We start from the raw sequence: 25851 nt of genomic DNA on the forward strand, positions 1-25851 counted from the left end.
GAAATCTAATTTAGACCGATGACAATCATATTAGATTAATATTAACCCTAGAACTGCAGACAATATAGCTAGGATTTAAAACTCAGTTCATTGGGTTAATTTTGAAATTGCTTCAGTTTATCATCATAACAGATCAAAAAGTTCAGATTCATTTTTACAATAAATCAAGGAATGATGCACTTCTACAAACAAAAACAACATAATTAAAACATTTAAACAAACTACTAAAAGTAGATGAACTACATTATTCAAAAGTTTACAGTAACTTCTGATAACACAGGGGAAATAAACGAGGCATCTCTTTTCCTCTCTCTCTCTCCCTCTCCTGACAGCCCGTCAGTATCAGGGTTAGTACAAATGAATCCCTTGGAGGTTCTAGTGTTAATTTACCGTTTTGTCTTCTCTTTGCAATGCTTAATCGATTTGAAACCAAGTCTAACGTAGCTTAAACTTAACGTTAGCTTTCTAGCTAACACAACACATTCACGCACCTTTCTCTGTGGGTTTTTTTGTAGTGACGAATGAAGTTGGATGTTGTGGTGGTCGTGTCACCGATCTTTATGCTGCAGACCCTGCATACCGCTGTTCTCTTCTTATTAGCGTCATCGACAACATAATCCTTGAATTCAAACTTGACTATTTGTGGAGTAACGCTAGCCGCTGCCATGTTAACTGACACTCCTGCGGTCTAGTGGGTTGCCAGGTTTGCGCGCACGGCGCTATAATCACCCAATCACATTTTTCGAAAAAACTAAACGTAATATCTCACTACAAAAACAAACGCAAATATTTAATTTTAAACAGTCAAGTCCTTTCAAGTCATCTGTCTCAAGCTTAAGTCAAGTCTCAAGTCATGAATACCAAGTCAAAGTCAAGTCAAGTCTTTTATCAATGTTAGTCAAGCAAGTCTCAAGTCAAAAAATATGCGACTCGAGTCTGACTCGAGTCAAGTCATGTGACTCGAGTCCCCACCTCTGCCGATAACATATCTTTGTAGTTCCTGATTTACTTTCCTTTATATCAATAAGATGTTTATAATAAAGTTATTATTCCATGTGAGGTTTGTTTATGTCTGTTACGCTTTGTTTTTCTGAGGTGGCATAATATCATATATATTATTAAAACAATATTCATTTTTTAACATAAAAGCAGAGAATTAGCAAAGAAAAATCTACCGAAATTTTAAAAAGTTTGACAACTTTCTCATCCATTTGTTTGCTGAACAAAAAGGTAGATTTTGGAAACTGTTTTTATGAATATGAACTCTCACTGTTCAATAAAACAAGTATCTCATGTACATTAAAGTGTGACTTTTCTTATATTTGACTTTTTGTTGAGTTTGACTTTCTCTTAAACTGAAGATGTATTTTAATTAGCACATTTAAACTCTCTGTTATATAGCAGGTGTTAGTGCATGTAAATGGTCTGTAAAGACTAAAATCCTTGTGTTTCTTCTCATCCAATCGTATTGGATTTTTAAATAATCTTTTTCTTCTGAATTGCAACTTTTTTCTTGTAGTATTTTGTAATAAAATATATTTTTGTTCTCATTTTGTTTTAACTTCTTAAAGTGAAGTTTAAGTTTTCACATTTTCTCTACATGTCTTACATTATTGTCCCTTTTCTAAACCACAATATTATTTTTGGAATACATTTGCTTTATTCACATAAATCTGAATTATTCTGATTATTAACATTTTGACTTAAAAAATGCAACTGAGTTTGCATATTTCTTTAAATAATGTCAAATAAAGTTTCTTTATTGCCATATTATTATCATCTTTGTTGTAAAATGTTAATGTTTGTGTAAATTATTTACTATTATTCAAACATTTGCAACAATATTCCACCCTTTCTTACCTGCTGTGAATAATAACCTCCTAATCTCCTGTTATTGATCTAAACAACATTTAATCCAAACGGATGGAAATAAACACAGGACACCAGTTTTCCCCTTTCTTTGTAAAATAATTCTCAATAAACTTAATTTATTCACAAACTGCTTTTTCAAATTGCCATGTTGTCATTGTTCTTTTTTTTCTTTTTTTTAATCACATACAATAAAAAACATTTCTAAAAGACAAGAGAAGTCCGAGTCTCTCCGCTAACTTTGTACAACCCCGATCCTCCGCTAACGTCCGGAAGCTTCTATTTTTTATTTTCTCACGATGCGTTTCATCGCCGACTCGTCGTCGCGCTCAGACATCAGATTAGAAATATTAAGAAAGAACAGCAGAACATAAAGAACAGAGGGACTAAAAACAGCTACAGTAAACTCCTCCTCTCCGATCACCTCGTTCCTTTTTTAACGTTTTGATTTACAGAATAATATGTTCAGTAAGGCGATGGAGCGATGGAAACAAACAGACCCATGAAACCAGGAGCGAGAGTGTGTGTGTGTGTGTGTGTGTTACAGGGAGGCATTGATAGTTTTTACAGCCAGCTCGAGATGTAAACCTAACGCTGTGTTTAACGGGCTCTGATTGGCTAGTACTTTTATTACCTCATTTAGCGGGTGGCTAGTTAGCTAAATTCCACCATGCTCTCATGCTACACTGGTTTAAGAAACATGTAAAAACACCACATGAACGTCCGGGCTCGGTCTGTTACTGAGGTTTAGCTGTGGATTTAAATTACTGCTAACGATAGCCATTAGCCTTTCAATTAGCTTGAGAAGTGCATATGCTGAAAGCTAGCGTTATTTGCTAGCATGCCGGCTATAAAGAATTATGTTTAGGCTTAAGTGCTGTGAATAGTCTGTTATTGTGACAAATACAGTATTAACTATAATTAACATTTGTGAATTTGATTTTACATGCAATGTGTATGCTAGCAATTAGCATTAGCGATTAGCATGGTCGATTCACAAGTTAGCTAGCTTGAAAGGGTAATTAGTTCTTAATGTAACCTGTTTTTTAGTGTTGATTGTATTTTAAACTGCGTTAAAGATAAGAATAATACGTAAGTGCGCGTAGTTTTATCTAAAGGTTGCTGAAAAACAATTAATGCTATGGGGATGCTGTGTGTATATGTGTGTTACAGGGACATTGTGTTTGTATGTGTGTTACAGGGACATTGTGTTTGTATATGTTTGTTACGTGGACATTGTGTTTGTATATATGTGTTTTACAGGGACATTATGTTTGTATGTGTGTTACGGGGACACTGTGTTTGTATATGTGTGTTACGGGGACATTGTGTTTGTATATATGTGTTACGGGGACATTGTTTATATATGTGTGTTACTTGGATGCTGTGTTTGTATATGTGTGTTACGGGGATGCTGTGTTTGTATATGTGTGTTACGGGGACATTGTGTTTATATGTGTGTTACGGGGATGCTGTGTTTGTATATATGTGTTACGGGGATGCTGTGTTTGTATATGTGTGTTACGGGGACATTCCTGGAAAACATTGCAGTTTTTATTTTTCATTCCTAAATGTTTTGTAGATTTGTGTGAACTGAGCCTAAGTTATAATTTCAGATTTTCAGCACGTGATGCTAACAGGTAGCATGTGACGCTAAGACGTTAGCTCTTAGCAAACTGACCTCACCTTAAAAAGAGTTTCTCTAAATGTTGAACTGCTCCCTTTAACAGTGAGGATGTTTTTCAGTTCAAAAATACTTCTTTTTTTTTGTACATTTCCCCCCCCCTCACCGATGTGACGCTGACATTAGACGGAGAAGAAGAAACAGAAAACAATCTTACAAAGTGACGTCGCTGCCGTTCAAACTAAACGTCTGTAAATGTAACAGTAAAGTCGCCACGATTATAAATAAATGACGACGATCCGTCACAGCCGAAATTAATTTACCCTTTAGGTGCATTCAGGGACAATTGGACATCTGAGTCTTTCAAACATGATCCATTTGTTTTTCAAATTATGTTTCTGTTTACTTTGTCTTCTGGGGTTTCAGTCTCTTAACCTTTTTATTTTCCAGCAGCTGACCATCGACTCTCCGATGTTGAGTGTCCTTGAATGCATCACGTTGTGTTTAGTGTCAGCTGGAAAAAACACTTTCCAGATTTAGGAACATGGGGGGAATTATGTTTTCATTTAGGAGATGTTTTTATTATGAATTAATCAGCAGGTAATTTTTAATAATCCAAAACTTGTATGTCTATGAAACGGCCGTTACATCTTCTTCAAAGATATTGTTTTACCAGAAGCCCAACCAACCAAATAAGGGCTTCATTTGAAGAAAATCCCAAATTATTTCACAAATCTGCTCGAAAAAGGCCTAAAACCATGAATCAATACATCGTCTACAGGTGACTGATTGGACTGGAGTAGATCCCCCACTAACACACCTATTGAAAAGGTAAATGAACCGGCTGTGACGATCATCTCTCTGCAGGTCGGGGGGGTTATCAGCAGGAATGTGATTCTCAGTAGAAAAACATGTAAATAACTTCAGTGCAGCGGACGCTCGGAGACCTTTGACGTGCATTTTGTTCTTTTTCAGGGGAAAAACAAATCAGAAATTACATCTGGAGTCAAATCACAGCAGAGTCCAGATTAAACCCAGAGAATAACACCTATAAAAGATCTGAAGTTTTCTGCAAATTCAAACTGAATGATCGGCCTGTTAAATATATTAAAAATTATATAAATAAGATATAAAAAATGTTGTGATGTAAGTTATCACTTCAAGTACTAGCAGTGAAAATAAATATGATGCAGTGATCTGAAATAAATCAATTAATAATCACCAAAGATATCATAACGAGAAATTAATAAATATAAAAATAAATATCTGGATTTAATCTGGACACAAGTCACATGACCACCACACGCACACGCACACACACACACACACACACACACACACACACACACACACACACACGCACACACACACGCACACACACAGTGAGTGGATGAACAGGAATGTGTGAACACTCAGGTGAACGACAGCATCAGTGGCTGCCTGCAGTCTGAGGGCCGACGCCACGCCCAGTGTATGTGTGTGTGTATGTGTGTTTGTGTGTGTTTGTGTGTGTGTGTGTGTGTGTGTTTGTGTGTGTTTGATGGCAGGTGGCGCCTCCTCAGATTGAGACTCAGCAGCTGCAAGTTGGAAGACACCGGGACGCCCAGACCAAGCTACCTGCATGCTAACGCTAGACGCTAACAATGCACGCTAACGCTACACGCTAACACTACACGCTAAACATGCACGCTAACGCTGCAGGTTAACACTGTAGACTAACGCTACACGCTAACGCTACACGCTAACAATGCACGCTAACGCTGCAGGCTAACGCTACACGCTAACAATGCACTCTAACGCTACATGCTTACACTGCAGGCTAACGTTGCACGCTAAAGCTGCAGACTAACGCTGCAGGTTAACACTGTGCGCTAACACTGCACACTTATGCTAACAATGCACACTAACGCTACATGCTAACGCTACACGCTAACGCTCCAGGTGTCTGCAGGTCCTCCCGGAGTTACTGTTGAAACCTCTCTTCTCGCGGCAGCTTCACATCATCACTGTCGTCCTGTTTCCCCCGGCTCATCCAATGAGAGGAGGCGTTGTTCCTGAGAGCCTTGCTGATTGGTGGCAAGGAGACGATGAAGAAGGGGAGGGGGTGGGGGAGGGGCTTAAAAAAAAAACAAATAAAAAAACAGAGAGAGACAGCCTTCATTTACAAACGCCTCAGTTTTCCTCTATCAAGTTCAGGTCCAGTTCTGTACAGTCTCTCTCGAAGACGTTCTGCTGCGCCGCCGCCGCCGCCTCCTCCTCTTCATCACCATCGTCTTCCTCCTCTTCCTCCTCGTCTTCACGGCACTCCTCTTCGTCGCTCTCACTCAGCGGCCCGATGCTGTTGCGTCCCAGACACTCGGCCGGAGAGCAGGAGCGTCTGAAGTCTCCGAGGAACGACTCCATGCCGGCGGAGAGGTCCACGCCGCAGAGCAGCCGGCCGCCACATCGGTCCAGAGCCTGAGGGTCCATGCTGCGCGTCTGAGGGCGAGCAGAGACACATCAACAACAACAACAACAACAACAACAAACCAGCTACTGGTAACCATTACTCTATGTTTGATTCCCAACATGTGATAGTTTATCAAACTTAATAATAAAGAGAACATTAAAAAAAATATAGAGGGGGATCAGGGGGGCAGCAGAGACAACAACTTTAGAGACAACCACAACAAACAATAACAACAACAACAACAACAAACGAGATAAATAAAGATACAACTAGTAAACAACCACACCCTGAACACCAGAGGCCTCTGTACGACGAAGCCGGATTTTGGCTTAGCGAGCTAACTTCAGGTAAACTCTGGGTTTCCTACGACGCTGGTTCTCTTCTTAGCGGGCTAGATCTCCATGGCAACTGATGCTGAGCGGCTAACCTGGGGCCTGTACTACGAATCTAGTTCAACATAACCTGGATATGTTTGAGTTAGCCGGTTGGCCTAATCCAAAACATACGCGCTCTCGCTAAGCTGTCCTACGACGCTGGTTATCAACTCGATCGCAAGCGAGCCGTGTCCTATCTAGTTAGGTGCGCGTTCACATGAAAGGTGTGGTATTTGGAGCATTCGACCAATCACAAACATGGACTAGCGTACTGACAGCGCAGCGTCATACTTCCTGAATGAAAAGTCAACTATAATATTAGTCAAATATGAAGAAGTTAAACTTTAAACATCCATGACTTAAACACTTTATCCAGGATCAAAGCCACATAGCTGCACCTGCAAGGTGAATACAGCTGGTAACAGAAAAAGTGTTTGAATGCGTACATCAACAGGTTTATGATATCACTGCCCCGTCCAAGACACGAGTGGATCTGACTTTAATTACATTTGACTCGAGTGTTTCGTCAACTTAATGTGTTGCTTAAAATAATACTTCTGCATACAGTATGTGACACTGTGAGTGTTGCACGGCCAGATACGGCTCAAGAAGCTGACTCAGATAAGGAAATATATGATACATTATGATGTGATATGATATGAATGATAATGGGACACATCGAGGTCTGCACTCACAGTGCCGCGGACTGTACTTAATGTTACTCTGATCCGGTTACTTATGTTGTGGCAGATATTTAAGTAAGCTTTCTTTAACTAGATAACTTATGCTGAACGGCTAGCCTCCGGAGCAGGATAGGTTCCAGGATAAAAGATCAACTGTGCGGAGTTCTTTTTCTTCTTTGCTTTAATGGCGAATTGCTTCCACTTGGAGCATATATCGCCACCTACTGTTGATTTATTTAATGTCCATGTTAAATCCTTGTCCTCAGACTGTTTCAATAAGGATAAATCTATTACAGGTTGAGGTAGCAACCATGGTGGAACAGCTGATAACAACAGTGTGCAGAGTTTAAAGCGATCAATTCATATTACAGGATAGAGGAAATACAGAAAGACGGCCGGCCAAAATCACCGACTGTGTGAACGTGAAAATTAATAGAATATCACCTCCCATCTTCAGAGCAATCTGACTATTATAACATTAGCGTTAAGAAAGCTTACTTAAATATCTGCCACAACATAAGTAACCGGATCAGAGTAACATTAGGTACAGTCATGTAGATAAAGTACAACCAGCAAAAACCTGGTAAGCATTTCTCTATTTCAGGTTCTGTTCCCGACGTGTGTTCAGAGTCAAACGTAATAATAAAGACACCATGAAGGAGCAGGGGGTCCATCAGAGACTTGTATCAACCAGGTGACCTGGGGTCCAGTGTATACAATAATAGGGTAATAACTTCATAATTAACTTCGTCTGAAAGCAGAAGTCTAGGGTAGTGTCACAAAATGAGATGCATTGTGGGACATGTAGTTTATGGGCAACGTGCTAATGTAAGGCGGCATGTAACCGTATAATAAACGGTGTTGAGACATGAGTTACCTGTGTTTAATATCTACTGAACCGTGATACACCTGTGTCATCTAGTATAAGACTGTATGTTTTAAATGATTATATGATCATTTGACACGACATTAACCTGCAAAGAGACCCTTAAGATCTGTGGAATAGAGCGGGGTATGAACGGCTTTGAGTACACTTTGATGAAGAATAACAGATATTTGATCAATAAACCTCGTGAAGCCATGTGCTTCCTTTAGCAAAAGAACAGTTGCATTTCTATGAGATCATTTCCCTCTTTCCCAGACTTTTGTAAGATATAAGCTTTACCTGAAATCTTCCTAATACGCCCAAGTATGTAACGTCAACACGGCATCTGTTCCATAGACTTCCAGTAATTAGTCAGATCCCAAGAGAAGGATATAAGCTCACCTCTCAGGAGCGGACCAGGTCTTTAGTTTCAGAGTATTATGGCGCATTTCCACCATGGCGCGGAGCGCGGTTTAAGCGTGCCGTGTCGTGCCCATTTTTGGTTGCGTTTCCACTAGGCCTAGTTCCGGCCCGGGGCTACTTTTTCACCTTTTTTCTGGCCCGACAAAATCGTGGTTCTATCGGGGCCAACAAACAGGCTGAGTCGGGCTGAGTTTGCTAAACTAGAGAGAGAATCGCTGGCAAGGGGGCTACAACTACAACAAGATGAACATATTTGACCGTGATTTAATTGTAATACACGTTTCAAAATTATGCCGAAGTAACAACATACTGATACAGGTTAGTAAAAACTATGAATTAATGCTTTGACAAGTCTGCAGACAGACGGCAGGCGAAACACCTTTTAAAATGCGTGTTTTCTAAATGGAGATCAGCTAAGCTAACGTTGTATATGCTCCGACCGTCCACACTCACAACAACGGCCTACAGACATAAATAAACCAGCGACTGTATTCGCCATGACACAGACAGTCTGTGGTGTGTACTTGTTTCACTTGTGTCTAGTTTCTGAACAGATATGAGGAGCTGTGAGCTCTGAGTGCTAACAGCTAACGGCTGATGTTGTTTTTCTGGGGTGCTCATTGAAGATGAAGTCACGGCTCCGCCTACACTGCGTTACTATAGATACTGCCCCAGCTACTGAACTGTAATGGAAGCGCAGCATAAAGTGAGCTGGGCCTAACGAGGCTTAACAAGGCCTAACAAAACCGTACTAAGTCGAGCGAGGCCCTGCGGTGGAAATGCGCCTTGAGACTATAGGCGTCAAATCTACTGCTCCATCGCTTCTCTTGATAACTGGACTTAACATCCCACTGTACATTTAGTAAAACGTCAGGTGTTGAGACATTATGAACTTCAGTACCTGTGTCATCTTGGTGAAGTCCAGCAGGGGGCGTGCGGGGGGGGCGCTCGGGGTCGCGGCGCCTCTTTAGCCCGGGTTTGAGCAGCAGGAGGTCGCAGGGCTGTGAGTGGCAGCGAGGCAAGGGGGGGGGCAGGGAGCGCCTCAGGGAGGAGGGGGTGCTGCATGCCGAGGAGGGGGAGGCGCCCATTAGAGCCCCGCCCCCTCCCGCTGTCACACTGGGGGGGCGTGGCCTAATCGGAGGGGGGTGTGGCGGCAAAAAGGACGAAGTGGACGACGACGCCCCCCCTAAAGAGTCTCTGATCAACACCGGGGAGAGGGAGAAACGCCTCTGAGGGGGAGGGGGCGGGATCAAAGGGGAGGGGGAGGAGCTACAGGATGACGGGAAGAAGCAGCAACAGGCTCCGCCCCCTGACGCCGCTTCACTGGGGTCCCACGGGAAGCTCCATGGCAACGGGCTGTCCGGAGATAACGCCAGACTGAAGAAGGTGGGCGAAGACGAGGAGTGAAGGGACGAATTCAGGGAGGAGCTTGGGGCGCGACAGGCTCCTCCCATTGATGAAGAGGCTCCTCCCCCTGATGAATAAGGCCCACCCCCAACCCCGCCCCCATGGCAGGGGGTCCTGCTGACAGGGGTCCAGACCCTCGAGGCGCTCGGTCTCCAGGTGTATCGACAGCGAGATAAATCCTCAGGTACTGAGAGGGAGCGACAGTGCCTTTTAGGGGGAGGGGGGGGGCGGAGGGGGAGGAGCCAGAGGAGGAGGGGGAGGGGCCAGAGGGGGGGGGTCCAGGCGGGAGACGCCCTCCTGCAGGTGAGCATTGGGGCCGGGGGGGAAACTAGAGCTCAGTAACCCCCCCTGCAGGCCAGATTTAGAGGAGGGAGGGCAGAGCTGCCAGTAACTGCTCTCTGCAGGAGAGAGGACAACCCTTCATCATCATCATCATCATCATCATCATCATCATCATCATACATGGGACTTTTATAGAGCTGTTCCGAAGGGGTTTAAGACTCATAATGCTGACTCAGGTCAGGGTTTAGGACTCATAATGCTGACTCATGTCAGGGTTTAGGACTCATAATGCTGACTCATGTCAGGGTTTAGGACTCATAATGCTGACTCAGGTCAGGGTTTAGGACTCATAATGCTGACTCATGTCAGGGTTTAGGACTCATAATGCTGACTCAGGTCAGGGTTTAGGACTCATAATGCTGACTCATGTCAGGGTTTAGGACTCATGATGCTGACTCATGTCAGGGTTTAGGACTCATAATGCTGACTCAGGTCAGGGTTTAGGACTCATAATGCTGACTCATGTCAGGGTTTAGGACTCATAATGCTGATGTCAGGGTTCAGGACTCATAATGCTGACTCAGGTCAGGGTTTAGGACTCATAATGCTGACCCATGTCAGGGTTTAGGACTCATAATGCTGACTCATGTCATGGTTCAGGACTCATAATGCTGACTCAGGTCAGGGTTTAGGACTCATAATGCTGACTCAGGTCAGGGTTTAGGACTCATAATGCTGACTCATGTCAGGGTTTAGGACTCATAATGCTGACTCAGGTCAGGGTTTAGGACTCATAATGCTGACTCATGTCAGGGTTCAGGACTCATAATGCTGACTCATGCTGAACACTCACCAGGCATCAAGCCATCTGGGGTCCTGAGCTCTGCGAGGCTGTTGGGGTCCAGCAGGGACTGACACACAAACACACTTCAGTTAAAATACGGATTAAAACACAAACAGATCGTTACGTTATAATTTACCTTCACACAATTATCAATTTGACTGAATAGAGCCTGAACGCATCACAATGCACACTGCAGGTGTGTGTGTGTTTTCTGTGTGTGGTGTGTGTTTCTGTGTGTGTGTGTGTGTGTGTGTGTGTGTGTGTGTGTGTGTGTGTGTGTGTGTGTGTGTGTTTGATGCTGCAGGTGTGTGTGTGTTTTCTGTGTGTGTGTTTCTGTGTGTGTGTGTGTGTGTGTGTGTGTGTGTATGTATGTGTGTGTGTGATGCTGCAGGTGTGTGAGTGTGTGTGTGTGTGTGTGTGTGTGTGTGTGTGTGTGTGTGTGTGTGTGTGTGTGATGCAGGTGTGTGTGTGTGATGCAGGTGTGTGTGTGTGTGTGATGCAGGTGTGTGTGTGTGATGCAGGTGTGTGTGTGTGATGCTGCATGTGTGTGTGTGATGCAGGTGTGTGTGTGATGCTGCAGGTGTGTGAGTGTGTGTGTGTGTGTGTGTGTGTGTGTGTGTGTGTGTGTGTGTGTGTGTGTGTGATGCAGGTGTGTGTGTGTGTGATGCAGGTGTGTGTGTGTGTGATGCAGGTGTGTGTGTGTGATGCAGGTGTGTGTGTGTGATGCTGCATGTGTGTGTGTGATGCAGGTGTGTGTGTGATGCTGCAGGTGTGTGTGTGTGTGTGTGTGTGTGTGTGTGTGTGTGTGTGTCTGCAGGTGTGTGTGAGTGTGTGTTTGTGTGTGTGAGTGTGTGTGTGTGTGTGTGTGTGTGTGTGTGTGTGTGTGTGTGTCTCACCAGGTGTGAGTCCCCTGGCGGAGCAGGGTTTCCTTCCAGAGTCCTGCGTCGTCAGGCCCTCCCCCAGCAGAAAGACCACAGCATGGTGGTGGGAGGGGGGGGGGGGGAGGGAGAAGGGGGAGGAGGGGGGGAGAGGCCACGCCCCTCTGTGTGTCTGTGAGCTGAGACTCCGCCTCCTCCGTCACTCAGGGCCAGGTAGCCCCGCCCACTCTCACATACACATCCTCAGTCAGCTGTTGCCCCCGGTAACGCACCTGCAGAGGAAGCAGAGAAATAAAATGTATTGTTTACATACGGAACATGGTGAGATCACTACGGAGAGGACTCTTTAAAGTAGAGACACTACATACTGATATACACCTGAACATCAGCAGGAGAGGACTCTTTAAAGTAGAGACGCTACATACTGATATACACCTGAACATCAGTAGGAGAGGACTCTTTAAAGTAGAGACACTACATACTGATATACACCTGAACATCAGCAGGAGAGGACTCTTTAAAGTAGAGACATTACATACTGATATACACCTGAACATCAGCAGGAGAGGACTCTTTAAAGTAGAGACGCTACATACTGATATACACCTGAACATCAGCAGGAGAGGACTCTTTAAAGTAGAGACACTACATACAGATATACACCTGAACATCAGCAGGAGAGGACTCTTTAAAGGAGAGACACTACATACTGATATACACCTGAACATCAGCAGGAGAGGACTCTTTAAAGTAGAGACACTACATACTGATAAACACCTGAACATCAGCAGGAGAGGACTCTTTAAAGTAGAGACACTACATACAGATATACACCTGAACATCAGCAGGAGAGGACTCTTTAAAGGAGAGACACTACATACTGATATACACCTGAACATCAGCAGGAGAGGACTCTTTAAAGTAGAGACACTACATACTGATATACACCTGAATATCAGTAGGAGTGGACTCTTTAAAGTAGAGACACTACATACTGATATACACCTGAATATCAGTAGGAGTGGACTCTTTAAAGTAGAGACACTACATACTACACTGGCTTCCAGTTCAGTTCAGAATTGATTTTAAAATCCTTTTATTTGTTTTTAAAGCACTAAATGGGCTGGCTCCGGCCTATATAGCTGAACTCCTCCAGCGCTACACCCCAGCCAGAGCTTTAAGGTCTGCTGACCAGCTGCTGCTGGTAGTGCCCAAGACCAGGCTTAAAACCCGAGGGCACCGAGCCTTCGCAGCAGCTGGCCCTAGGCTCTGGAACACTCTGCCCCTCCATGTGAGGTCGGCCCAGACCCTAGGGGTTTTTAAATCAAAACTAAAAACACACTTCTTCTCTCTGGCCTTCTAGTTAGAGCGGAGCACGACTCCTGACTTTTCCTTGTGTTTTATTTTTATTTTTTATATATATCTGTTGTAATTTATTGTCTTTTATTGTGATTGTAGTAATGTGTTTTTATTACATGTACAGCACTTTGGCTCGACCAAAAATCGCTTTTAAATGTTCTTCATAAATAAAACTTGATTTGATTTGATTTGATACTGATATACACCTGAATATCAGCAGGAGAGGACTCTTTAAAGTAGAGACACTACATACTGATAAACACCTGAACATCAGCAGGAGAGGACTCTTTAAAGTAGAGACACTACATACTGATATACACCTGAACATCAGCAGGAGAGGACTCTTTAAAGTAGAGACACTACATACTGATACACACCTGAACATCAGCAGGAGAGGACTCTTTAAAGTAGAGACACTACATACTGATACACACCTGAACATCAGCAGGAGAGGACTCTTTAAAGTAGAGACACTACATACTGATATACACCTGAACATCAGCAGGAGAGGACTCTTTAAAGTAGAGACACTACATACTGATATACACCTGAACATCAGCAGGAGAGGACTCTTTAAAGTAGAGACACTACATACTGATATACACCTGAACATCAGCAGGAGAGGACTCTTTAAAGTAGAGACACTACATACTGATATACACCTGAACATCAGCAGGAGAGGACTCTTTAAAGTAGAGACATCACATACTGATAAACACCTGAACATCAGCAGGAGAGGACTCTTTAAAGTAGAGACACTACATACTGATATACACCTGAACATCAGCAGGAGAGGACTCTTTAAAGTAGAGACACTACATACTGATATACACCTGAACATCAGCAGGAGAGGACTCTTTAAAGTAGAGACACTACATACTGATATACACCTGAACATCAGCAGGAGAGGACTCTTTAAAGTAGAGACACTACATACTGATATACACCTGAACATCAGCAGGAGAGGACTCTTTAAAGTAGAGACACTACATACTGATATACACCTGAACATCAGCAGGAGAGGACTCTTTAAAGTAGAGACACTACACACTGATATACACCTGAACATCAGCAGGAGAGGACTCTTTAAAGTAGAGACACTACATACTGATATACACATGAACATCAGCAGGAGAGGACTCTTTAAAGTAGAGACACTACATACTGATACACACCTGAACATCAGCAGGAGTTTGTTAAATGTGACTTTTGTAAAGCGTAGCTGTGTGTCTTGAAAGCGCTATATAAATGAAATCTAATATTATTATATTACCACTACCTTTACTGATTATAAACATCCTGGATGATTACAGGACTGAATCTGCAAATGAAGCATTAATGATCATATGAGGGTGAAGTTATTGATCATATGAAGGTGAAGTTATTTCTATATCAGGGTTTTGTCTTTAGCGGGTAACATAAGAGTGAATATTTGTAATATCTTTAAACACATCAGCTCGGGTTTAAGAAATCTGGGATCAATATTGTTTGACATTAATGTAGAAAATAATCAGCAGATTAATAGATTATTAAAATAATTTCCGTCCTTAAACAAAATAATTTCTGAGCCTTTTAGAAAATAACTACTTCATCTTTATGGAGCAAAATAAAGCCTTTACATTTTAGGATTTCTGCCTTAAAACAGTCAGATTTTAGGATATTTATTTGGGATACTTTTATCTGAAAATATCCCTAATATTTTGACCTTATTTTGAAAATATTACAGACAGATCGACTTTATTTTGAAAATATTCCTATCATTTTGAATTAATTTTGCAAATATTTCAGCCTTTACATTTAGATTGTATTTTATTCCTCACATATAGAATTTATTTTGAAAAGATTTCCCACAATTCGCTTTATTTTGTAGATCCCAGCTCAGGGCCTCCGGCTGCTGTTAGCTCGTTGCTAACACATCCCATTGTTTTCAATGAGGAATGCTAACACTCCCGATGTGGCTGTATCCCCCAGTTATAGAGCAGAATAAATGATACAAAATATAAACTACAATAAAATAAAAAATAATTAACATGTAATATTATAGCAACCTCTTATATTACCTTAGCAGTTACTATAAATAATATGTCATTATTATTTTCAAGGTCGGCACAATAAACTCAGCCATTTTGCTCTGTGGAACAGACCGGCTCACGGAGGATTGTTTCCCCGCCTCAGAGGTGCTGAATCCCGGCCGCGCTGCTCCGGTCTGCGCGGCTAACGGGCAGAAACCATGGAGGTGAAAAGAGACCCGGTTCATTCCTATGGGAGCTGCTCAGAGGCGTGTGAAGCAACAATGAAGCGATAAGTACCCGTATGTGGGCCCACTGAGCGTGCGCAATGAAGATTTCCCTTAAGCCCCGCCCCCGATCTCCCGCTCTCTGAGAGTCAAATGAATGGAGAGATAAGATACCTATGGATTCAGCTTTTAGAGCATTTTACAACTTCTACAATAATACATTTTAAGTAAGGGATATATAAGAGTTCGCCCTGGGGAGTTTATTTAGATAAAAAAAAATATCCGCTGATTTACAGACGTTTCTTTCCTAATGTAAGTCAATGGGGAAAAGTCTTTTTGGGCCAAAATGACGTCACGTGAGCTGTAGTACCCCCGTTTGGCCGCTACGGAATTTCCAAATATGGGCTTCACCAGCTCCGCTAACGGTGGCTAACTGACCTAACTGTTAGCATGCTAGCAGCGTTAGAAACAAACGCGGTGTAATCACACGGGATCTGCTCGGTTCCCCTCTCGCCTCACATTAGTGTTTCTGAATAAAAACCCCAGGTCTAAAGGCTGATTCCCTAACAGAACCAGAACCATTATAACAACCATAATAACACCGGGGGGGGGGGGGGGGGGGGGGCAGCGTGTGTCCGGGCCTATGCGCTGTGTTCGCGGCGAACAGCGCGGTGTTGCAGCGGCAGACCACCGGCGTTACACCGCTCCCTCTCCCCGGCTGAAGGCTCACCTTACCGGGGTGTCGGTGCCGGTCGGTGTGGGTCCGGTTCGGGTCCGCTGTGTGTAGAAAGCAGCTCTCTTTGACCCGGTGTTACTGAAGCGCCGCTCCGCCTGCCGCTCCTGCCGCTCCGCCGCGCCGCCGCCGCTCAGCACCAAAATGCACCGAAATGAATCAAAGTCCAGATTCCCTCGCGCTCACCGGGCTCCGGGATGCTCTTGAACACCCGCTGCAGAAACTGTCCGTTCTCCGGTGATTATTACAGCATGATAATAACGGATCTGCGTGCACACGCCCGTGAGCGGCAGGCATTCATAAATAAGGTTTACGGTGCCAGGCGGGGGGAGGGGGGGGGGGGCTGCACCGCATCACCCCGCACCGCACCTGCCACTCACCCGATCTATATCATAAAACACTCGGTTGATAACCGAGCGGTTTATTTACCACAAATATAACGTTTTTTTTTTTTTAAATATAATTCAGCAGCAAACAGAACATAAGAGCTGTGCTGCTGCCGCCGGGGCTGCTGGGAGTTGTAGTTCAGAGGCTGAGGTTGTTTACAGCACATGCGGTCTGTACTATGGAAGCCCGCTGCAGCCAATGGGGAGGCGAGAGAACATATTGTTATTTGTGAGGTAAAATATCCAGTTCCTCAGAGAAATGTCTAAATGCAGGCATTCTTTGGAAAGCTATACATTTCGACTTCATCCTGACCTTTAGACATTATTTTGAAAATATTCCTAATATATATATTTTATCGTTATTCTGAAATGTTTGGACATTTAAACGTTGTGGGAGGTGCTTCAAGTCCCTTTTTATTCTAATATTGAGACATTTTGAAACCTTTTAAATCCCCACTTTAGTCCCGCCTCTTTCTCCCAACTCTACAACCACATAACAGAAGAAGAAACCAGGTGAATTTCTAACACTTTATTTCCATCTTTATTATTAATCACATTTCAGCACAAAACGACAAAAAAAAAAGTAAAACACAAAGTGACAGCCCCCACCCAATTAGACAGGGTTTTGTTTTTTAGAAAAAACACAGCAGGGGGCAGACAGCAGAGCGTGACCGTGGACCAGAGACAGGTGAGTTGGACAGGTGAGACGGACAGGTGAGACTAAAACAAACCGCTTCATCAGTGAGAGTCTTAATACTAAAGGTGTGCAGGTGAGAAGTGCTCCATCGAGGCAAGTAAACAAAGTGACACAAACTAAAGGAGCGCGATAGGTCAACGCTGAGAGAGGAGGCGGGGCCTACGTGCTCTTCAGGACCAGAGAGGAGGCGGGGCCTACGTGCTCTTCGGGACCAATCACATCCCTGCTGTCGTTAGGAAACCTTCAACCATCTTAAAAAAGACAAACACACAAACTCTCCTGATCTTCGTCGATCGAGCGTTTCCTCAGACGTCAGTACGGAGTCCACAGCTGGTCGGAGAAGTCGGGAACCTGCTGGTCGTTGGAGCCGAACTCCAACGGGAAAACAGGGAAATCTGAACGACAAAGAAAAACGAGGTTAACGTTAAAGATTCTGTATTACCCGATTCACGGTCAACACAGACTGCGACACCCCTCGCTGCTAAACACCAATGGACTGCAATATGTACACGTCTAAGAACTTTAATATGTTTTAACGCATGCTTCTTGGGTAATATTAAAGCCGTCTTTGGCCATTTTCTTGGTGACAAATGCAAAGTTTCCTTCAGTGGGAATAATAAAGGTATGCTGAATAATAAAAGGCGCTTTCACACCAAGTACTTTTCCCACAAAGGTTCATGAGAACTCTTTAGTTCATGAGAACTCTTTAGTTCTCATGAACTAAGTACAGATCGCGTTCACACCGGAATAAGTTCCCTGAGGGAGGATTAGGCAAATGAAGCCGCTGACGTCACTTCTTCTGCTCTGGGTTTACTGGCAGGCCGCAAACCACTTCACGGCGTATACTGCCACCCGAAGTCCCCGGACGGAAGTCCCCGGAGTTGGGGAAGGCTTCAGTGGAAGCTGCTGGGACTCCCAGCAGCTTCCGTTGGTACACTCGGCTAATGCTAATGCCAGCAAATAAAATAGACTTTTACCCCACTAGACATTTACCCCGGTGTTTGAAGAGTTAAAGGGCTCCTCACCTTGCCGGCCCTCGGCCTCCAGCAGCAGCTGCAACCAGTCGGCCATGTTGTCGCTGGAGTTCAGAGTCCTGAAGGACCCAAGACCGGGGGGGCAGCGCCTCGTCTGGAGAGACAAGAGACCACAGTTATGGCCTGGTGACATTTTATACATTTCATTTTAAGGTCTAAAGTATTGTCCTGTTAGCTTTCATTCAGCTTGAAAATATTCCCACGATTTAAACCTTATTTTGAAAATATTCCAGTAAATCACAATTTATTCTGGAAAAAACAAAAATCTGATATTTTGACGTTTTGTGAAAATGCTCCGGATATTTAAGCTTTATTCTGAAAGGACAGGTTCAACTCTCTTCGAAGGACAATTCCGACATTTAGACTTTGTTTTGAAAATATTCTGGACTTTTTGACTTTATTATGAAAATACTTCCTTACAGGGTCTCAGTTTCCTCGAGTGCGTTTTACATTTGATCTTTATCTGATGTGTTGTTACCGGGGTCAGAGGGTGTAAACAGTTGTTACCGGGGTCAGAGGGTGTAAACAGTTGTTACCGGGGTCAGAGGGTGTAAACAGTTGTTGCTGGGGTCAGCGGGTGTAAACAGATGTTACTGGGGTCAGCGGGTGTAAACAGATGTTGTTACCGGGGTCAGAGGGTGTAAACAGTTTGTTGTTTACCACCGGGTCAGAGGCGGGTGTAACAGTTGTTGTTACCGGGTCAGCGGGTGTAAACAGATGTTACTGGGGTCAGCGGGTGTAAACAGATGTTGTTACCGGGGTCAGAGGGTGTAAACAGATGTTGTTACCGGGGTCAGAGGGTGTAAACAGATGTTACCGGGGTCAGAGGGTGTAAACAGATGTTACCGGGGTCAGAGGGTGTAAACAGATGTTACCGGGGTCAGAGGGTGTAAACAGATGTTACCGGGGTCAGAGGGTGTAAACAGATGTTACCGGGGTCAGAGGGTGTAAACAGTTGTTACTGGGGTCAGAGGGTGTAAACAGTAGTTGTTACTGGGGTCAGAGGGTGTAAACAGATGTTACCGGGGTCAGAGGGTGTAAACAGATGTTACCGGGGTCAGAGGGTGTAAACAGATGTTACCGGGGTCAGAGGGTGTAAACAGTTGTTACCGGGGTCAGCGGGTGTAAACAGATGTTGTTACCGGGGTCAGAGGGTGTAAACAGTTGTTGTTACTGGGGTCAGAGGGTGTAAACAGTTGTTACTGGGGTCAGAGGGTGGTAACATGTTACACAGGGTCAGAGGGTGTAAACAGTTGTTGTTACTGGGGTCAGAGGGTGTAAACAGATGTTACCGGGGTCAGCAGGTGTAAACAGATGTTACCGGGGTCAGCGGATGTAAACAGATGTTACCGGGGTCAGCGGATGTAAACAGTTGTGGTTACTGGATGTAAACAGATGTTGTTGTTACCGGGGTCAGCGGGCGGCTCCAGGGTCCGGGCGGCTCGGCTTTCGAGGCAGGAGGCTCTCTCTCTCTCTGCCTGTCTCCGTCCTCACAGAGGTCAGAGTTCATCTTGGCCAGCTGGTTCTGCCTACAAACAATTTATTTTTATTCACAAACTAATTTTAAATGTTTTCCTCATAAATATCCAGATTATACTCGTGCTGACTATCTGTATTTCTTTCCTGTAAATGTACAATAATAATAAAGCGTACAGTTGCTCGACGGGGTCCTGGGAGTCGGGGGGGTCCAGGTGATCGGTGGGGGGGTCCCACAGGTGCAGCGCTCTCCTCCACAGACGCACCTGCATGTCCCAGGAGCGCCGGCTGTACTTCCTGTACTTGTTGGGGGTTGAGGGGTGGAGCTTAGCGTCCCTCAGGGGTCTGAAGGGGGGATTAACATGGTTCAAAATCTGGAGTTATTCATCAAATTCTATATTTTTGGAAAATAAAAATTGGACTATTTTAATTTTTTGCTGAGAAAATGTAGGGTTCTAGTTTTTGTAACTTTTGAAATTACAACTTCTTCAGAGAAACAGTAAAAAAAAAAAGTTATTGTTAGAAAAGGAAAAAAATAAAAAAGGTAGTTCTGGTTGTAGTATATTAAGTATGTGTATGTATATTATTACATATATACATTACCGGGGGACCTGCTGCAGATAGTTCTGGTATCCGCTGGTGTTCTTCCCGTACTGGATCTGTTTCTGGCGGCGCTTCAGGACGGCCCCGTTGGTCTCGCTGTGGTCCGGCAGGCGGGGGGCGCCGCGCTCCAGGGGGGGTCTGCACCGTCAGAACACATCACAATGACAACAGTTTAATCAAACGCTGCTTTTCGTTAACCAGCTTCACACTGAACTGTTTCCTACACACACACACACACCACATATACACAGTAGTTTGTTTAAACTATATATATCCCTGACTGAAATAATGTATTTGATATTTGAAAAACTAAATGTGCATTAATGTAAACAAACATTTAAAAAAGGATCTTTCTCCTAAACCAGGAAAGGAGTTTCAAAGAGAGAGACAGGAGTTAATTGTATTCTTGATATTGATCCTGACCTCTTGAGGTCGAGGTCGTCCGTTCCACGGCGACGCTGCTGCTCGACCACCTTGAGGGATGCAGCGCTCCAAGATGGACGGCCTGCAGAAACACAGTTTCATAAATATCCTCAAATATTAAAAAGTCAGAATATTCAAAACACAACAAATCTAAAATATATATCCTAAGTAATAAACAACAACAAGCTGACTGACCTGCGAGGTTTGTTGCTGGCTCTCTCTCGCCCTCTGGAGGGAGGAGGGGACGGCAGCGGCGACACGTTACTGAGGAGGGCGAGATTTTCAGTTTATAACACTTTTTATTAATATTTAAAATGAAAATACAACTATAAAAAACGATATATATAAAAAATAAATACATTTGATTAAATGGCACAGTTTAAAAACAACGTCATCTCAAAGCTATGAGGAGAAAACAAAAGATATCTAAAAGAGCATATTGAATAAAATATGGTAATATAGATTTGCTTTTAAAAGGTTAAGAGCATAAAAGATTTTAAATAAAATAAAGTAAAGGACAGTCAGTGAGATGCGGAACAGGAGGGTCTTGAGGGTCTTGAGCTCCGTATGTTCTCCGGAGGGTCGATGCAGAGCTCCGTATGTTCTCCGGAGGGTCGATGCAGAGCTCCGTATGTTCTCCGGAGGGTCCATGCAGAGCTCCGTATGTTCTCCGGGGGTCCATGCAGAGCTCCGTATGTTCTCTTGAGGGTCGATGAAGAGCTCCGTATGTTCTCTTGAGGGTCGATGCAGAGCTCCGCATGTTCTCCGGGGGGTCGATGCAGAGCTCCGTATGTTCTCTGGAAGCTGACGAGGACCCAGGGAGGAGAAAGCACGCTCTCCATGCTGACCAGTCCGCGGGACAGGAGATTGGAGCGGGCTGACCCGAGTGTGCGTGAGGTGTGAGAGTGTTGTCAGGTTAGCAGTTCCTGGAGGTAGGTGGGGCCAGTGTGGTTGATGGCGTTGAAGACCATTATGAGGACTTTATAGTTGATCCGGTGGGTTACAGGGAGCCAGTGGAGGGAGTGAAGGATGGGGGTGATGTGCTCTGATCTGCGTGTTTTGGTGAGTATCCGGGCGGCACAGTTTTGTACATATTGCAGTCCGAGTGGTTTTTGTTGGAATGCCTGCAAGCAGAGAATTGCAGTAGTCAATGCGGGAGGTGATGAAGGCACGGACTGGTTTGGTGAGGGAGTGTCGCAGTTTGGAGATGGTCCTCAGGTGGTAGTATGAGGCTTGGCAGACCGTCTTTATGTGTGCTTGGAATGAAAGGGATGAGTCTAGTTTCACACCTAGGCTCGTTACAAGTGGGGAGAGGGGAATGGAGTGGACATTGATGCTGATATGAGGGATATCAGTTTTTTGTGTTTGATGTGGTGTTCCAATCAGAATGGCCTCTGATTCGCTGCTGTTCAGTTGGAGGGAGTTGTTGCTCATCCAGTGGTGTATGTGTTCCAGACATCTTGAGACTTTTGAAAGTGCCAGATGTTTATCCGGGACAGTTTGGAAATAAATCTGTGTGTCATCAGCATATGTGTGGAAGCTGATGTTATGGCTCCTCAGTATTTGTCCCAGGGGCAACATGTACATTAAAAAGAGCAGTGGCCCAAGGACTGACCCTTGGGGTACACCAGAGGTGACAGTGTGTGTCGGAGGTGCTTTTTCCAAGACGGACATATTCCCGTCTTCCTGTGAGGTACGAGTGGAAAAAGTCCAGAGCCTAGCCAGCGATTCCCACCTCCTGGAGTCGCCGACACATGATGCGATGGTCAACAGGGTCAAATGCTGCACTTAAGTCCAGCAAGATGAGTAGGCTTGGGGAACTGGAAGGTTTCATAGAGCTCATGAGTGTGGAGATGTTCGTGAAGCGGAAGGGCAACAACTTGTTCCAGAACTTTAGCTAGAAAAGGCAGGTTTGAGATGGGGCGGTAGCTTGAGAGTACCTCAGGATCCAGGTTGTGCTTCTTCAGGACCGGTCTGATGGCTGCCAGCTTGAGGGAGGGGGGGGGACCTCACCACTGAACAGGGATCTGTTTATTATGATGGTAGCAGTTGGTATAATGGATGGAGAGCAGGCTTTCAGTAGGGAGGTGGGGATAGGATCAAGGGCGCAGCTAGATGAGGTCATCGCTGAGATGGTTTTTGAAAGCTCAGCTTGCTCCGTGAAGCAGTTCAGGGTCGGTGCATTGGACGGAGCGAGTACAGGATGTTGGGGACAGACAGGTTGGTCTGAGGAGGCTTTGGCGATGTTACGCCTGATGTTTGACATTTTTGTTTAATAATAATATCTTCTCACCTGACCAGGCTGTCGAACACGGAGCTGCACCCCGGCAGCAGCCAGGGCTCGGGGGGGATCAGCAGGGGGTCGGGGGAAGGGGGGGCGCTCCACACTGAAGCCCCCCAGCCTGTCACACACACACAGGACCAGGGCCCCACACACAGGCTACACACACAGAGACACAGAGAGAGACACACACACAGAGACACAGAGAGACACACACAGAGAGAGAGAGAGAGAGAGAGAGACACACACAGAGAGAGAGAGACACACAGAGAGAGAGAGAGACACACACAGGGAGAGACACACAGGGAGAGACACACACAGGGAGAGACACACACAGAGAGAGAGAGAGACACACACACAGGGAGAGAGAGACAGTGAGGAACTACATCTCCCACAATGCACCAGAGCTCAGGAAACACCATATTGTATTCAATATGCTCCTCAGATCACTTTGTATGTTATTGTATGTTTCTCCTCGTAGCATCGTGAAGCACCTTGAGATGTGCTGTATAAATGAAATGTATTATCATTGTCAATGAACTACATCTCCCACAATGCACCAGGGAATCAGCTGGAAAACTTGAATCTAATTAGTTTCCCTGCTGCTCTAAAACTGAGACAATTAAAGCACCGTAAAGACTTTAAGAGTTCATTTAAAAGGGGACCTATCATGCAAAATGCACTTTTGTACGTCTTGTATACATGAATATGTGTCCCCGGTGTTCCAGGGAACTCACCAAGTGTCAGAAAACACAACCCTCTCTATTTCCTCCTCCATACCCAAATCTCTAAAAAAGGGGCTGCAAACGGATCTGATAAAAACTGATCCAGATTTGAACACTGTCCTGACGTCAGACGGTGGTGCTACGGCTATTGGGCCAACTCCACCAATCAGGAGGAGACAGCCACGGCCATTGCCGTTTCGAAAAGCGCTACTCACAAGTGTGTGTGTGTGTGTCTATGTGTGTCTCTGTGTGTGTGTCTCTCTCTGTGTGTGTGTGTGTGTGTCTCTCCGTGTGTGTGTGTCTCTGTGTGTGTCTGTGTGTGTGTCTCTCTCTGTCTCTGTGTATGTGTGTCTCTGTGTGTGTCTCTGTGTGTGTCTGTGTGTGTGTGTGTGTGTGTGTGTCTCTGTCTGTCTCTGTGTGTTCTTTAAAAAAAAATGTCAAAAGTACTGCAGGAATATAGGTTTATAGTTTACAGAAGAACCGCTCATTGTAACCAGGAAGCAGAAACTCAACTTTGAAGCAGAGATAATAACAATAGTTTCTGTAGAGAAACGTTTTCTGTTCCTGTTTAAATCCATAAATCTAATTGTTGGTTAATTGTCCTGCTGGATTTCACCTGAGAGCCAATCAACCTGCAGCTCGTGCTCACCTGAGGCTGCACAGGTGAGCATGACGACTCTCTGACAGGTAGATATAATACATAATGATGAAAGAAAGGTTCAGACCTGGAGGACTGCAGCGGGCTCTGAGCAGCTGTTTCTCCGCGGATCGATGACATGATGCCGGATCGAGTTTCTCTTCAGACGCCATTGTTCCGCTTCCTCACCTTTAATGAGGCGCACCTGAGGGGGCGGGGCCTGCGGGGGCGGGACTTCCGGTTCCCCTAGAGACAGAATAAAGTTTATTACAGGAGCTTTTCAATATAAAATACATAATAATAACAGGGAATGAAATACAGCCAGATAAAGAGGAACAATTAAAGAAACAATAACAATGACACTTTAGTTCACAGTAATTATAGAACATGATTAATTAACAACGTGTCACGTGTTCTAAATTGACCAATCAGAATCGAGTATTCAACTAAGCCATGTAATAATATAAAATAAAAACACACAAGAAGATAAATATCAGATTTTAAAATATTAAAAAAATTACTTAAAAATTAATATAATAATAATTACAAAAATAAACAACTGGACAAGAGTATAAAAATATTAAAAATGAAACAACATAGATTTAGACTATAAATATATTAAATAATATTTAATAAAATTAATAAATAAAGGAAAAAATACCTTTAAAATTATATTTATAATTATATATTTTAATTAAAACTTATGTATAGAACATAATCAATAAGAGTATAAACATATAAATGTAAAAAATAAATATTTAGAAAATACAGAACAGATAAAAATACCATGACAATAGAATCAAATAAAAAAAAATGTAATTTATAAAACAGGTTTATGTCATTCTACTTTAAATCAGAATGTAAAATATTGTAACTCAATTAAAAGTCTCCAGCAGGCAGCGCTGTTTCCTGTCGTAAAAAGGAACTCTGACTTTAACGACAGTCGGGTAGCTCTTCATGATAAACTCAAGATGGCGTCCGGCAGCGGGGTGAGTGCTTCAGATTCTGGAGGTTTTTTAATATTTGTTTGAATGAAAACATGAAATAACTTCCATGTTTCCTGACTCTCCGGTTCCCCCGGGGCTCTGAAATCCTCCCAGTGGCTCCCGGAGCACAAAGACCCGGTTTAACGGGTCCTTTTATCCTTAAAAACCGACCGAACCGGAGCTGAAGCTAACGATGCTAACATGCTAACATATCAACAAAGAAAATATTAATCAGAAAAGTTTCTCTAAACACGAGTTAATGTTTAAATATCACACAGAGAGACAAGGGGATTATATCCTTGCTTTCTGTCGACATCTAACAACAATCTGTGTTTAATAAAATCAGTTTTATTTAACCATACATTTAGAAACTAGACGTTAAAGTAAGAACAGACAGACAGACAGACAGACAGACAGACAGACAGACAGACAGAGAGAGAGAGAGAGAGAGAGAGAGAGAGAGAGAGAGAGAGAGAGAGAGAGAGAGAGAGAGAGGATCGAGAAGAGAGAGAGAGAGAGAGAGAGAGAGCGAGGAGAGAGAGAGGAGAGAGATGATAGATCGAAGAGAAGAGAGAGA

At 43.8% G+C, this 25851-nt stretch overlaps 2 protein-coding genes across 2 annotated transcripts; both read right to left on the reverse strand.

Moving 5' to 3' along the window:
* Positions 1 to 2020: 2020 nt before the first annotated feature.
* LOC117488201 (protein FAM53C-like) lies at positions 2021 to 11832 on the reverse strand. The gene is given in 6 exon segments (XM_034137002.1): positions 2021 to 5971; positions 9189 to 9230; positions 9232 to 9921; positions 9923 to 10092; positions 10830 to 10887; positions 11717 to 11832. Coding segments are annotated over 5 exon segments (1215 nt in total). The 5' UTR covers positions 10837 to 10887; positions 11717 to 11832; the 3' UTR covers positions 2021 to 5665.
* Positions 11833 to 16926: 5094 nt separating this feature from the next.
* slbp2 (stem-loop binding protein 2) lies at positions 16927 to 24493 on the reverse strand. Its single transcript, XM_034136988.1, is given in 10 exon segments — positions 16927 to 17504; positions 18135 to 18237; positions 19552 to 19672; positions 19797 to 19964; positions 20223 to 20360; positions 20646 to 20701; positions 20703 to 20727; positions 20841 to 20909; positions 22939 to 23085; positions 24377 to 24493. Coding segments are annotated over 10 exon segments (963 nt in total). The 5' UTR covers positions 24430 to 24493; the 3' UTR covers positions 16927 to 17421.
* Positions 24494 to 25851: the final 1358 nt, after the last annotated feature.

This window comes from Trematomus bernacchii, unplaced genomic scaffold, assembly GCF_902827165.1.
Source record: "Trematomus bernacchii unplaced genomic scaffold, fTreBer1.1, whole genome shotgun sequence".
Taxonomy (NCBI): Eukaryota; Metazoa; Chordata; class Actinopteri; order Perciformes; family Nototheniidae; genus Trematomus; species Trematomus bernacchii.